The sequence below is a fragment of the Bombina bombina genome, chromosome 3 (assembly GCF_027579735.1).
Source record: "Bombina bombina isolate aBomBom1 chromosome 3, aBomBom1.pri, whole genome shotgun sequence".
In the NCBI taxonomy this organism is placed as follows: domain Eukaryota; kingdom Metazoa; phylum Chordata; class Amphibia; order Anura; family Bombinatoridae; genus Bombina; species Bombina bombina.
Window position 1 is genome coordinate 985,500,176 of NC_069501.1, and position 14,167 is coordinate 985,514,342.

Below are 14,167 nucleotides of genomic sequence, written 5' to 3' on the forward strand. Positions count from 1 at the left end.
TTTATCGATGTGCAGCGGACATGACCCGCTTTATCGGATCATGTCCGCTTACACAATCATAAATATGCCTCTATGTCTCAACCCTTTATGGCTGTCAAGAAGTTAAACCTCAACAGCAACATTTTACACAATCATTTTTACTATCTCTTTCTTATACTATTGTTATTCTAAATGCATAATGTTTATGACCTAACATTTTTAATGTGCATTGTTGCTATTAGTTTATAAATTGTGTGACAACTGTGATGGGTCTGATTGTCCCATCTTGGAATTTCTGTGTTTGTGTAAATATGGCTCCAATCAAATATTTTGATTAATATTAAGGTTCATGTGTTTTCCCTTCCAGTATTTACAGATTCTGTGCAATTTATCCATGAAATGATACTAGGACATAATCTTAGGTTCTGAGAACATCTTTATATTGGTAAAATTTGTTTTGCTTGACAGCTTTTATTTTAAAATTGCAGAGGCAGAAAATAAGCCAAAGACTGCATAAGTGGTTAAATTACTATTACAATATTGTAAAAGAGCAGCAGTTAATTATGTTAGAAACTGTTTTTTTTTTTACTTTTTTATTTAAAAACGGCATAAATTTAAAGTGAAACTAACAGAAAGTAAACTCTACTGTTCACTGATAGGGACGACTGAGACTCCCACAGAAAAAGTCAGATTTACATAGCACAGGAACACCCATTCTTAAAAAAAAACAAAATATGTGACTCATTTTGAAACATTCTCTTTTACATAGAACAGATAATTTTTTTTGAGTTTCATGTCCCTTTAATTAAGATTTTTGTGGTTACTGCCAGGTGTAAAGTTTCCATATACAGTAGAAAGAATGTACCCAGCTGCCTCATTTTTCTCTTGTCTATCAGTTCTGCTTTAGACAATAAAAGGAAGATAAAAATTACCAGGTTCAGAAATATCTTAATTTATCTATGCAATGACAAAGTTCACTTCTTTTTGCCCTGCTATAAGTGAGAGAACAAAATAGATACAGAATTTACAGATAAGAGTCACGGTACACAGATATATGTGTCTTTCTCAGTATTAGACTAGTTGCAGTTACACAGAATTTACATTCATTGAGCTGTCTGCTGAGCGGGACTCTAGCTAGCCCTTAGAATGAAACTCTGTATTCTCAGCTCAGTAAACATCAGACTTCTTCAGATCTTGATTCTTCTTAATTTTCGTCCTCCTTTGCTTTATCTAAAACACACAGGGGGAAAATAAATAAATAAAATAATGCATTCAAACTAATGAACATTACAAAATATCTTATTGGTACACATCAATTAAAAAGACCATGAAAAAAAATGATCTAATGTGTTATAGCATTTATTTATTGAGCTGTTTCTTTCATATATTTATGGGTCAGATTCCAAGTGGTGCGCTAATGATAGAGCAGACATGATAACCAATATCGCTGGACTGTGCTACTATTAACAAGCAACTTTGATGTTACAAGTCCATGGTAAAGCACATTAACCAGAGAAGGGTTAGCGTGTCACTTGGCTCAAGCGCAACCTATACTTTCAATGGATATAGCAACCGCACTAATTTGGGCACATATTACAAGTTGAAAGTGCAAAAGCTGAAACTGTGCTAGAATAATTAAAATATATATATAGATATATATTTTACAAAATCAAAATCATATATATATATATATATATATACAGGGAGTGCAGAATTATTAGGCAAGTTGTATTTTTGAGGATTAATTTTATTATTGAACAACAACCATGTTCTCAATGAACCCAAAAAAACTCATTAATATCAAAGCTGAATAGTTTTGGAAGTAGTTTTTAGTTTGTTTTTAGTTATAACTATTTTAGGGGGATATCTGTGTGTGCAGGTGACTATTACTCTGCATAATTATTAGGCAACTTAACAAAAAACAAATATATACCCATTTCAATTATTTATTTTTACCAGTGAAACCAATATAACATCTCAACATTCACAAATATACATTTCTGACATTCAAAAACAAAACAAAAACAAATCAGTGACCAATATAGCAACCTTTCTTTGCAAGGACACTCAAAAGCCTGCCATCCATGGATTCTGTCAGTGTTTTGATCTGTTCACCATCAACATTGCGTGCAGCAGCAACCACAGCCTCCCAGACACTGTTCAGAGAGGTGTACTGTTTTCCCTCCTTGTAAATCTCACATTTGATGATGGACCACAGGTTCTCAATGGGGTTCAGATCAGGTGAACAAGGAGGCCATGTCATTAGATTTTCTTCTTTTATACCCTTTCTTGCCAGCCACGCTGTGGAGTACTTGGACGCGTGTGATGGAGCATTGTCCTGCATGAAAATCATGTTTTTCTTGAAGGATGCAGACTTCCTGTACCACTGCTTGAAGAAGGTGTCTTCCAGAAACTGGCAGTAGGACTGGGAGTTGAGCTTGACACCATCCTCAACCCGAAAAGGCCCCACAAGCTCATCTTTGATGATACCAGCCCAAACCAGTACTCCACCTCCACCTTGCTGGCGTCTGAGTCGGACTGGAGCTCTCTGCCCTTTACTAATCCAGCCACGGGCCCATCCATCTGGCCCATCAAGACTCACTCTCATTTCATCAGTCCATAAAACCTTAGAAAAATCAGTCTTGAGATATTTCTTGACCCAGTCTTGACGTTTCAGCTTGTGTGTCTTGTTCGGTGGTGATCGTCTTTCAGCCTTTCTTACCTTGGCCATGTCTCTGAGTATTGCACACCTTGTGCTTTTGGGCACTCCAGTGATGTTGCAGCTCTGAAATATGGCCAAACTGGTGGCAAGTGGCATCTTGGCAGCTGCACGCTTGACTTTTCTCAGTTCATGGGCAGTTATTTTGCGCCTTGGTTTTTCCAAACGCTTCTTGCGACCCTGTTGACTATTTTGAATGAAACGCTTGATTGTTCGATGATCACGCTTCAGAAGCTTTGCAATTTTAAGAGTGCTGCATCCCTCTGCAAGATATCTCACTATTTTTTACTTTTTTGAGCCTCTCAAGTCCTTCTTTTGACCCATTTTGCCAAAGGAAAGGAAGTTGCCTAATCATTATGCACACCTGATATAGGGTGTTGATGTCATTAGACCACACCCCTTCTCATTACAGAGATGCACATCACCTAATATGCTTAATTGGTAGTAGGCTTTCGAGTCTATACAGCTTGGAGTAAAACAACATGCATAAAGAGGATGATGTGGTCAAAATACTCATTTGCCTAATAATTCTGCACTCCCTGTATATAATTATTATTTTTTTAATAAAAATATTTTCTTCTATGTGACGAACATAGGAATGTAAATTATTTCTAACTCTCTTCGGGTTTAGTGCAGTTGGCCTAAAGCGGTATCTGGTTAGTGCGCAAGCAAGTTAGCGAGGTCACGCTATCCAAAGTTCTGAAGTTAGCGTACATCAGTCTTTTGGTCATGCGCTAACTTTTTGCTTTCAACTTGTAACATGTGCTCTAATCCGCCCATGATCATTTTTTTTACTTTGAGCGCAGTTAGCAAGCAAGCGAAAAAGTTATTTAGCTCATGTAATCTTGCCCTAAATGTTTAACCCCAGCTAAATGAAGCTATAATGATATATTCAAACCAAAATATTAGTATGTGAATAATATACAGATTTTTTTTTTAATTATATAATAGAGTTTTAATATTGATATTGCTGTTTAAATTATGGGGTCGATCAAAAACTTGTAGAAAAACATATCTAAGGATTTTCAACAGAAAAACACCATTAAAGTCTATTGGAATTTTAGTAAATAAATCATTTGATAACTTTTTCTGAAGGATTGTGATCCACCCCTATATTCCTTATCTAATCACCTTTGCTGAGACCTTTTATTGACATTAAACACCTAGAGATTTTTTTTATAAAATGTTATGTATAATAAAACATCATTGCAATATACTTTCAATATAAATTCTGCCCCCTTGTCAACAAATGTAGTTCTAAAAACTGAGGACTTTCTTAGTCTTAGAACTTAAAATGCACCCTGCTGACTTCTCAAGGCAAACACTGCTACATATCTTTCTCTAACTAGCTTTAACTGATAACAACTGCAAAACAATATACATTATTGTAACATTATGACCTTGGCTAGCCTTGTCTGCAGAATAAAGCCCAGGTTTGCTCATCCAATAATAAAGTCCCAAATAATCAGCTTTTGTTATTCATAAGTAAAATGAAAGCAAAGGATGAGCACGGTCTGCAGGATTTGGCTGATTTGCACAGATATTAGTGTGTTGCACATTTTCTCTTAGAAATCCGGCACCAAAATTAGCCTAATGCTGCAGACTGCTGCCATTCTTGTCTTTCATTTTACTAATGAATTATGAAAGCCAAATATTTGCACATTCTTAATAGTAACTTTTTTGACCATGACTAGCCTTGTTTTCTGCAGACTAAAGCCCAGATTGGCTCATCCAAATAAGGCAAATAGTGGGTGGAGTTTGGCTATTGAGAAACAATTGCAGTAAAAAACATGTTCATTTGTTTTAAAAAACATTTAAACTTGGCTGAAATGTTATTCTGTAGCAACACAATAGTATCGTCTTCTAACTTCCAGGTGAGAGAGAGCGATCAGAAAGAGATGTATAGAGCTAGGAAAGAGATGTTTAGAGATAGGAAAGAGATGTATAGAGATAGGAAAGAGATGTATAGAGATAGGAAAGAGATGTATAGAGATAGGAATGAAATGTATAGAGATAGGAAAGATATGTATAGAGATAGGAAAGATATGTATAGAGATAGGAAAGAGATGTATAGAGATAGGAAAGAGATGTATAGAGATAGGAAAGAGATGTATAGAGATAGAAAAGAGATGTATAGAGATAGGAAAGAGATGTATAGAGATAGGAAAGAGATGTATAGAGATAGGAAAGAGATGCATAGAGATAGGAATGAGATGTATAGAGATAGGAAAGAGATGTATAGAGATAGGAAAGATATGTATAGAGATAGGAAAGAGATGTATAGAGATAGGAAAGAGATGTATAGAGATAGGAAAGAGATGTATAGAGATAGGAAAGAGATGTATAGAGATAGGAAAGAGATGTATAGAGATAGGAATGAGATGTATAGAGATAGGAAAGAGATGTATAGAGATAGGAAAGAGATGTATAGAGATAGGAAAGAGATGTATAGAGATAGGAAAGAGATGTATAGAGATAGAAAAGAGATGTATAGAGATAGGAAAGAGATGTATAGAGATAGGAAAGAGATGTATAGAGATAGGAAAGAGATGCATAGAGATAGGAATGAGATGTATAGAGATAGGAAAGAGATGTATAGAGATAGGAAAGAGATGTACAGAGATCGGAAAGAGATGTATAGAGACATGAAAGAGATGTATAGAGACAGGAAAGAGATGTATAGAGATAGGAAAGAGATGTATAGAGATAGGAAAGAGATGTATAGAGATCGGAAAGAGATGTATAGAGATAGGAAAGAGATGTATAGAGATAGGAAAGAGATGTATAGAGATAGGAAAGAGATGTATAGAGATAGGAAAGAGATGTATAGAGATAGGAAAGAGATGTATAGAGATAGAAAAGAGATGTATAGAGATAGGAAAGAGATGTATAGAGATAGGAAAGAGATGTATAGAGATAGGAAAGAGATGCATAGAGATAGGAATGAGATGTATAGAGATAGGAAAGAGATGTATAGAGATAGGAAAGAGATGTACAGAGATCGGAAAGAGATGTATAGAGACATGAAAGAGATGTATAGAGACAGGAAAGAGATGTATAGAGATAGGAAAGAGATGTATAGAGATAGGAAAGAGATGTATAGAGATCGGAAAGAGATGTACAGAGATCGGAAAGAGATGTATAGAGACAGGAAAGAGATGTATAGAGATAGGAAAGAGATGTATAGAGATAGGAAAGAGATGTATAGAGACAGGAAAGAGATGTATAGAGATAGATAGGAAAGAGATGTATAGAGACAGGAAAGAGATGTATAGAGATAGGAAAGAGATGTATAGAGACAGGAAAGAGATGTATAGAGATAGATAGGAAAGAGATGTATAGAGACAGGAAAGAGATGTATAGAGATAGGAAAGAGATGTATAGAGATAATAAGCTGGCACCTTAAAATGGGATTACAGGCAAAATTTGGTAAGATTCAGCCTTTCTGATTTTATTTGTTTCTTCTTCACAAATGAGACAGCTTTCTGTCTAAAATATTATAGGCACTGGTAAAGCTGGATAGACCAAATTATGTAATCACCAAAAAAATATGTTGTCTAATGCACATAAAAAATAAAATACAACATTTAATTACAAAATTACACCATTATACTAATCAAAAAGGTCACATACATATTTAAAGGGGTATCAAGCACTACCAGCATAGACTATACTTGTGCCCCAGCTATACTCAGAGAGCACTCAAAAGTGACCCCCTGTGCCAAAGCACGGATGCACTTAAAAAAAAAAGGAAAAGATCATCTGGGATGAATTTCTTTTCTGTATGTCAACACACATCATTGCAAAGGTTAATATAACAAAGTATAACCTTGTGTAAAACTCATCATGAAGCAATGGACTAAATGTGTGGATGCTCATTAAGCTGCTGAAGGGTCTCTTTACTCAGGAGGGATCATATTCAAAATGAATTATGTCTCTATTCACCTATTGTTTCCAGAAGTTAAAAAGATGAGGTTTTCCTTGTAAAGTGTCTCATCTTATGGTTGTGTCTCGCTATTTCAAAACAAACAATTTTACTTTTATTTCTCTCTACTCTTTTTTAATTGTTTTCTTTTGTGCATCGAGTTTATTTTTTTATTTTTATTTTTTCATTTTAATTAATTTGCTTACTAATGTTTTGTTATGCCGGTATCCTTGAAAGGACATAAAACCAAACATTTTTCTTTCATGATTCAGGTAGAGCATGCAGTTTTAAGTAAATTCTCATTTTATTTCTATTTCAAATTTGCTTAATTCTTTTGATATCTTTAGTTAAAGGTGTAGGAATGCACTAATTTAAGAAAGCAGGATAGGGGTTAATAAATTTATTATAGGTGGCGACGGTGTAGGGGGGCAGGATAGGGGTTAATAAGTTTAATATAGGTGGCGGTGGGGTCCGGGAGCGGCGGTTTAGGGGTTAAACAATTTATTTAGTTGCGGCAGGGTCCGGGATCGGCAGGATAGGGGTTAATAAATTTATTATAGGTCGCGGCGGTATAGGGGGGGCAGGATAGGGGTTACTAGGTATAATGTAGGTGGCGGTGGGCTCCGGGAACGGCGGTTTAGGGGTTAATACATTTATTATAGTTGCGGCGGGGTCCAGGAGTGGCGGTTAAGGGGTTAGCATATTTATTATAGTGGCGGTGGGTCTGGGAGCGGCGGTTTAGGGGTTAATCAGTTTATTAGAGTGGCGGTGGGCTCTGGGAGTGGCGGTTTAGGGGGGTAATACATTTATTTAGTTGCGGCGGTGTAGGGGGGACAGATTAGGGGAGTTTAGACTCGGGGTACATGTTAGGGTTTTAGGTGCAGACATCTCCCATAGGAATCAATGGGATGTCGGGCAGCAGCGAACATGAACTTTCGCTATGCTCAGACTCCCATTGATTCCTATGGGATCCGCCGCCTCCAGGGCGGCGGATTGAAAACCAGGTACGCTGGGCCGGGAAAAGTGGCGAGCGTACCTGCTAGTCATTTGATAACTAGCAAAAGTAGTCCGATTGTGCCGAACTTGCGTTCGGAACATCTGGAGTGACGTAAGAATCGATCTGTGTCGGACTGGGTCCGGCGGATCGAAGCTTACGTCACAAAATTCTACTTTTGCCGGTGTGTAGGGCTTGATAACTAAGGTGAATCAGCCTTGCCACAAATACGCTGTGGAATTCCAGCGTATTTGCGGTTGACGGCTTGATAACTAGGGGCCATGGAGTCATGTGACAGCCTGATACATTTTGCGCCCCCCTAGCGGCGCTTAATCATACTTTTATAATTGCTAATGGCAGAGAGGTTCCTGCCTATGTTCGGCAAGCTCCCTGCCTGGAAAATACAGACACAAATTTGCTGATGATGACAAAATTAATCTGTGCCTAATCTACGGTGTGCTGTATGCAGGCTGCAGCGGTCGAATTACACATTGAAGAGGCGGGTTATAACTGCTTTAAAAAAACTGTTTCTCTTTTTAATTGAATGTACTGTAGAGTATCTTTTGGGTTTGCAGAAATACAATATCAAAAAATAAGTACTTATGAATGCATTTCCCCTCTGCAATAAAATAACTTTATTACATTTCTGATGTCTGTTGGAAGATATAAAATAAGACATCAGTAAATCAAAATGAACTTGAGATTAATAGCACACTTTTATGAAGATCAGCCAGGTTGTTTTTTTCTCTGTCACTAACTACAGTCACATACTACAAACATCTGCATATCATGTTTCCTCCGGGTCAGCAAAAAGACAGTGACAAGGTTGACTCAACTGTGTAACGTAAATAGACTTCCATTAGTGTCATCTGCTCTTTTTGTGCGTGGATAGAGTTCATATCTGTTCCATTACATAAAAAGGACGCAATGACCTTCAGCTATGTGTTTGTTATAAAAGTTTATTTACAATCCAAAACACAGATGTCTATATATTTACTATTATTGTATATAGAAAAAACAACTGGTTTGTATATTGTTGTTAGTATTACTAATTCCACTACATTTTGTCTCCCCTTTTTATTCCCTGTTTTATACATTTCATTGTAACTCCTCCTTCTCTTTTACTCTTTAGGCTTTGAAGGGAATATAAGTATACTATTTACTGTATATAAGCACTACAATACTCTATGCTCTAATGTAATGCACAAATGTTTGTCTCTTTATCTGATTTTCATACTCCCCAACATTAACTGGATGCCTTTCAATACTTGGAACTGTAGGCTGTGTGAAGGTAACTTGTGAGTTAAAGGGACATGAAACCCATTTTTTTTTCTTTCAAGATTCAGATAGAGAATACAATTTGTATCAAAAAATGATCAAATTTGTGTCATTCTCTTGTTATTCCTTGTTGAAGAGATATCTAGATAGGTAGCATGCCCATGTCTGGAGTGCTGCATGACAGGAAATAGTGCTGCCATCTAATGCTCTTGGTATAACATTGTTGCAAAACTGCTGTCATATAGTGCTGCAGACACGTGCACGCTCCTGAATTTACCTTCCTGCTTTTTAACTTAGGATAACAAAAAAATGAAGACAATTTGATAATAGAAGTCAATTGGAAAGTTGTTTAAAATTGTATGTTCTATCACATGCTCTGGAGGGGAGTGGTTCCGGGGGAGGAGACTGAATGCAGGACAGGCTCTGAGCAAGCTCTCTCTAGAGCAGTGCTTTCCAAACTGTGTGTCGGGACACACTAGTGTGTCGGCAGCAGTGTGTAGGTGTGTCCCTGCTTCAGCACAAATTTTTTTAAATTATTATTATTTTTTTTAAAATTGTGTTTTGGTTTCTGACTTTCCACCTGCCTGCTACGCATATCACATGGTTGACACGTGATTGATACCTAGTGGGTCACAGATCATCTTAACCAATTGGCACAGCTCAGTGGGAACTGAAACTATTACCATTGGCGGATTTGGCGCCACATTGGCTCCTGACTGCACGTGTACTCTCCTTAATTAGCTTGTGACTGCAAGAGTAGCTAGTAAGTGGGACAGCAGTGTGTTTGCAGCATGGGCAGTAGTCAGTCAGACTCACAGAGCTCTGAGGGTGGCAGCTTAAACGCTGAGCTGAAGTCAGAGGGATTTTTTTGCAGCTAGCTCCCAGTAGTGCATTGCTGTTCCTGCTCTTGCTATATGGATAGGAAGTGGAAGCTTAAAAATGTTTGATGATGAAATGTGAGTGTCTTTATCTAATATTACACCAAATATTCCGAAACTGTGTTCATCCCATCAACCTCATACATCCCATTAAAATAGTAAGTAGCTATTGGTGTTGTTAAACTTTTTTTATGCACATACATACTGTTACTTGTAAATGCATTTTGTTATTATATAATTTCTCCAACATTGGTGTGTCCGGTCCACGGCGTCATCCTTACTTGTGGGAATATCTCTTCCCCAACAGGAAATGGCAAAGAGTCCCAGCAAAGCTGGCCATATAGTCCCTCCTAGGCTCCGCCCACCCCTGTCATTCTCTTTGCCGTTGCACAGGCAACATCTCCACGGAGATGGTTAAGAGTTTTTTGATGTTTAAATGTAGTTTTTTATTCTTCTATTAAGTGTTTGTTATTTTAAAATAGTGCTGGTATGTACTATTTACTCTGAAACAGAAAAGGATGAAGATTTCTGTTTGTGAGAGGAAGATGATTTTAGCAGACAGTAACTAAAATCGTTTGCTGTTTCCACATAGGACTGTTGAGATGAAGTAACTTCAGTTGGGGGAAACAGTTAGCAGACTTTTCTGCTTAAGGTATGACTAGCCATATTTCTAACAAGACCATGTAATGCTGGAAGGCTGTCATTTCCCCTCATGGGGACCGGTAAGCCATTTTCTTAGTCAAGCAAACAGAATAAAGGGCTTAATATGGGCTATAAAACTGGTAGACACTTTTATGGGCTAAATCGATTGCTTTATTTTGGCATTTTATACATGTTTATGCTGATAATTCACATTTATAAACTTGGGGAACGTTTTTTTAACGGCAGGCACTATGTTAGACACCTTTTCCAGTCAGGGAGGGCCTTCCCAGTTGTAGGCTGAGCCTCATTTTCGCGCCATTACTGCGCAGTTGTTTTTGAGAGCAAGACATGCAGATGCATGTGTGAGGATCTGAAAGTAGCTGGAAAAGTTTCTAGAAGGCGTCACTTGGTATCGTATTCCCCTCTGGGCTTGGTTAGGTCACAGCAAAGGCTATAGCTGGGACTGTATAGGGGTTAAATTTGTAAACGGCTCAGGTTCCGTTATTTTAAGGGTTAAAGCTCTTAAAATTGGTGTGCAATACTCTTAATGCTTTAAGACACTGTGGTGAAATTTTGGTAATTTTTGAACAATTCCTTCATACTTTTTCACATAAAATAATTCAATGGGCGGAGGATCACTCCTGCCACCTATCTGCGATCCACATCCCAGGTGGGGAAAACTGGGAAGCGGATTATCTGAGTCGTCAGACATTCCATCCGGGGGAGTGGGAACTCCACCCGGAGATCTTTGCCCAACTAACTCAATTATGGGGCATTCCGGACATGGATCTGATGGCGTCTCGTCAGAACTTCAAGGTTCCTTGCTACGGGTCCAGATCCAGGGATCCCAATGCGACTCTAGTGGATGCACTAGTAGCACCTTGGACCTTCAACCTAGCTTATGTATTTCCACCGTTTCCTTTCATTCCCAGGCTGGTAGCCAGGATCAAACAGGAGAGGGCCTCGGTGATCTTGATAGCTCCTGCGTGGCCACGCAGGACTTGGTATGCAGACCTGGTGAATATGTCATCGGTTCCACCATGGAAGCTACCTTTGAGACAGGACCTTCTTGTTCAGGGTCCATTCGAACATCCAAATCTGGTCTCCCTCCAGCTGACGGCTTGGAGATTGAACGCTTGATTCTATCAAAGCGTGGGTTTTCAGATTCTGTGATAGATACTCTGGTTCAGGTCAGAAAACCGGTAACTAGAAAGATTTACCATAAAATATGGAAAAGATATATCTGTTGGTGTGAATCCAAAGGATTCCCATGGAATAAGATAAAAATTCCTAAGATTCTCTCCTTTCTACAAGAAGGTTTGGAGAAAGGATTATCTGCAAGTTCTCTAAAGGGACATATCTCTGCTTTATCTGTCTTACTACACAAAAGACTGGCAGCTGTGCCAGATGTTCAAGCATTTGTTCAGGCTCTGGTTAGGACCTGTTTACAGACCTTTGACTCCTCCCTGGAGTCTAAATCTAGTTCTTTCAGTTCTTCAAGGGGTTCCGTTTGAACCTTTACATTCCATAGATATTAAGTTACTATCTTGGAAAGTTTTGTTTTTGGTTGCTATTTCTTCTGCTAGAAGAGTTTCAGAGTTATCTGCTCTGCAGTGTTCTCCGCCCTATCTGGTGTTCCATGCAGATAAGGTGGTTTTGCGTACTAAGCCTGGTTTTCTTCCAAAGGTTGTTTCTAACAAGAATATTAACCAGGAGATAGTTGTACCTTCTTTATGTCCGAATCCAGTTTCAAAGAAGGAACGTTTGTTACACAATTTGGACGTAGTCCGTGCTCTAAAATTCTATTTAGAGGCTACAAAAGATTTCAGACAAACATCTTCTTTGTTTGTTATCTATTCTGGTAAAAGGAGAGGTCAAAAAGCGACTTCTACCTCTCTTTCCTTTTGGCTTAAAAGCATCATCCGATTGGCTTATGAGACTGCCGGACGGCAGCCTCCTGAAAGAATCACAGCTTACTCCACTAGGGCTGTGGCTTCCACATGGGCCTTCAAGAACGAGGCTTCTGTTGACCAGATATGTAAGGCAGCGACTTGGTCTTCACTGCACACTTTTGCCAAATTTTACAAATTTGATTTGCTCCCTCCCTTCATCCGTGTCCTAAAGCTTTGGTATTGGTTCCCACAAGTAAGGATGACGCCGTGGACCGGACACACCAATGTTGGAGAAAACAGAATTTATGCTTACCTGATAAATTACTTTCTCCAACGGTGTGTCCGGTCCACGGCCCGCCCTGGTTTTTTAATCAGGTCTGATGAATTATTTTCTCTAACTACAGTCACCACGGTACCATATGGTTTCTCCTATATTTTTCCTCCTGTCCGTCGGTCGAATGACTGGGGTGGGCGGAGCCTAGGAGGGACTATATGGCCAGCTTTGCTGGGACTCTTTGCCATTTCCTGTTGGGGAAGAGATATTCCCACAAGTAAGGATGACGCCGTGGACCGGACACACCGTTGGAGAAAGTAATTTATCAGGTAAGCATAAATTCTGTTTTATGTATGTGTACGTATCTTTTAAAACAAGTTAGTTTAACCTCCTTTTTGCTAGTACAACTGAATTACTGTGTCGCAAAATGATGTAGGTCTACAAAGTGTGTCACCAACATGAAAAGTTTGGAAAGCTCTGCTCTAGAGACTCTCACAATTCGCGCTGAAACCTTGGTCCTGGGAGGCTATTATCTGGATACCGGTTCCATATTGGTGAAGGTACATCGCACCATATTGCTTTGGCCCTTATAGCCTGTACTGAGCTGGGCATCTCTTAAACCTTACGGAGAAATTGAAGTCTATCGGCTTACCCCTACCCCTCCCTCCGGTGCTGCGTGAGGTGGTAGAGGGGACGCTGTTACAGAAGGCTGACCTTTTTAAACTAAGAGGAGCGCGGACACGGAGTGCACAGTCACCTGGACATAATTCTAAGGTGACTGACGGCGTCAGACCGTAAAGATCGCGGATACAGAGCGCACAGCCGTTTGAATACATTCCTCAGGCTACGTAATGGCTTAAACACAGCCTCCTATAATTTTTAAGCTCTAATGGATTCGCTTGCTCCCTAAACCAAAGTAATACCACTTGAATTCGGCTATCAGTCCCCACCCCTCCCACCGGTGCTGCGTGAGGGAGTGGAGGAGACCCTGACCTTACAGGGGAGGCTACCACTTAGAGCTGGAGAAGGAACAGCCAGCGCACCACATTTTCCTATACACCGGTGCTGCTGGTAAAAGTGTGGCTGATATCCTAGCTAGAGCTGGAGAGGAAAACAAATACAAACAACAATCTAGCTTAGGAAGAAAAGGAGCAGGAAATTGGATGCCTGGTTATAACTATTGCACAGAGCTGTGTGGTAAAATGTACATTTTACTTTAAAGGAATAGTGGCTCAAAAGTTGGGAAAAAGCCACCATACAAAGAAGCTATTGTGAAATATAATTATTTTTCCACAAGGAACTAACCTCAAAAGTCTTACAAAAAAGTGTTTGCACAACATTAGAGTGAAGTATACATAAGCCACCTTTTAAAGTGAGAGACATTCCAAGATTAAATCTTTCACAAACACCAGGAAAAAGGCAGCAGAAAAAGAGGAAATTATACGCTGCACACTAACTGCATGTGCTAATAACTTTCTCCAAATGCTATGAACTGCTTGCTTATCCCTCTCTTGCCTAATTTTTTATTTTGATTACTTTTCAATTCTTTTGGCATAAAGAGAAAGGAAAGAAAGCTACAAAAGTAT

At 38.8% G+C, this 14,167-nt stretch overlaps 1 protein-coding gene across 1 annotated transcript in view; it reads right to left on the reverse strand.

The window, feature by feature from the left end:
* Positions 1-397: 397 nt before the first annotated feature.
* Positions 398-14,167, reverse strand: part of LOC128654259 (protein LBH-like) — a 63,450-nt gene continuing 49,680 nt past the window's right edge. The window contains exon 3 of the mRNA XM_053708097.1: positions 398-1,209. Within this exon, the coding sequence (XP_053564072.1) occupies positions 1,184-1,209 (26 nt within the window). The 3' untranslated portion in view covers positions 398-1,183. The remainder of the gene's footprint in view (positions 1,210-14,167) is intronic.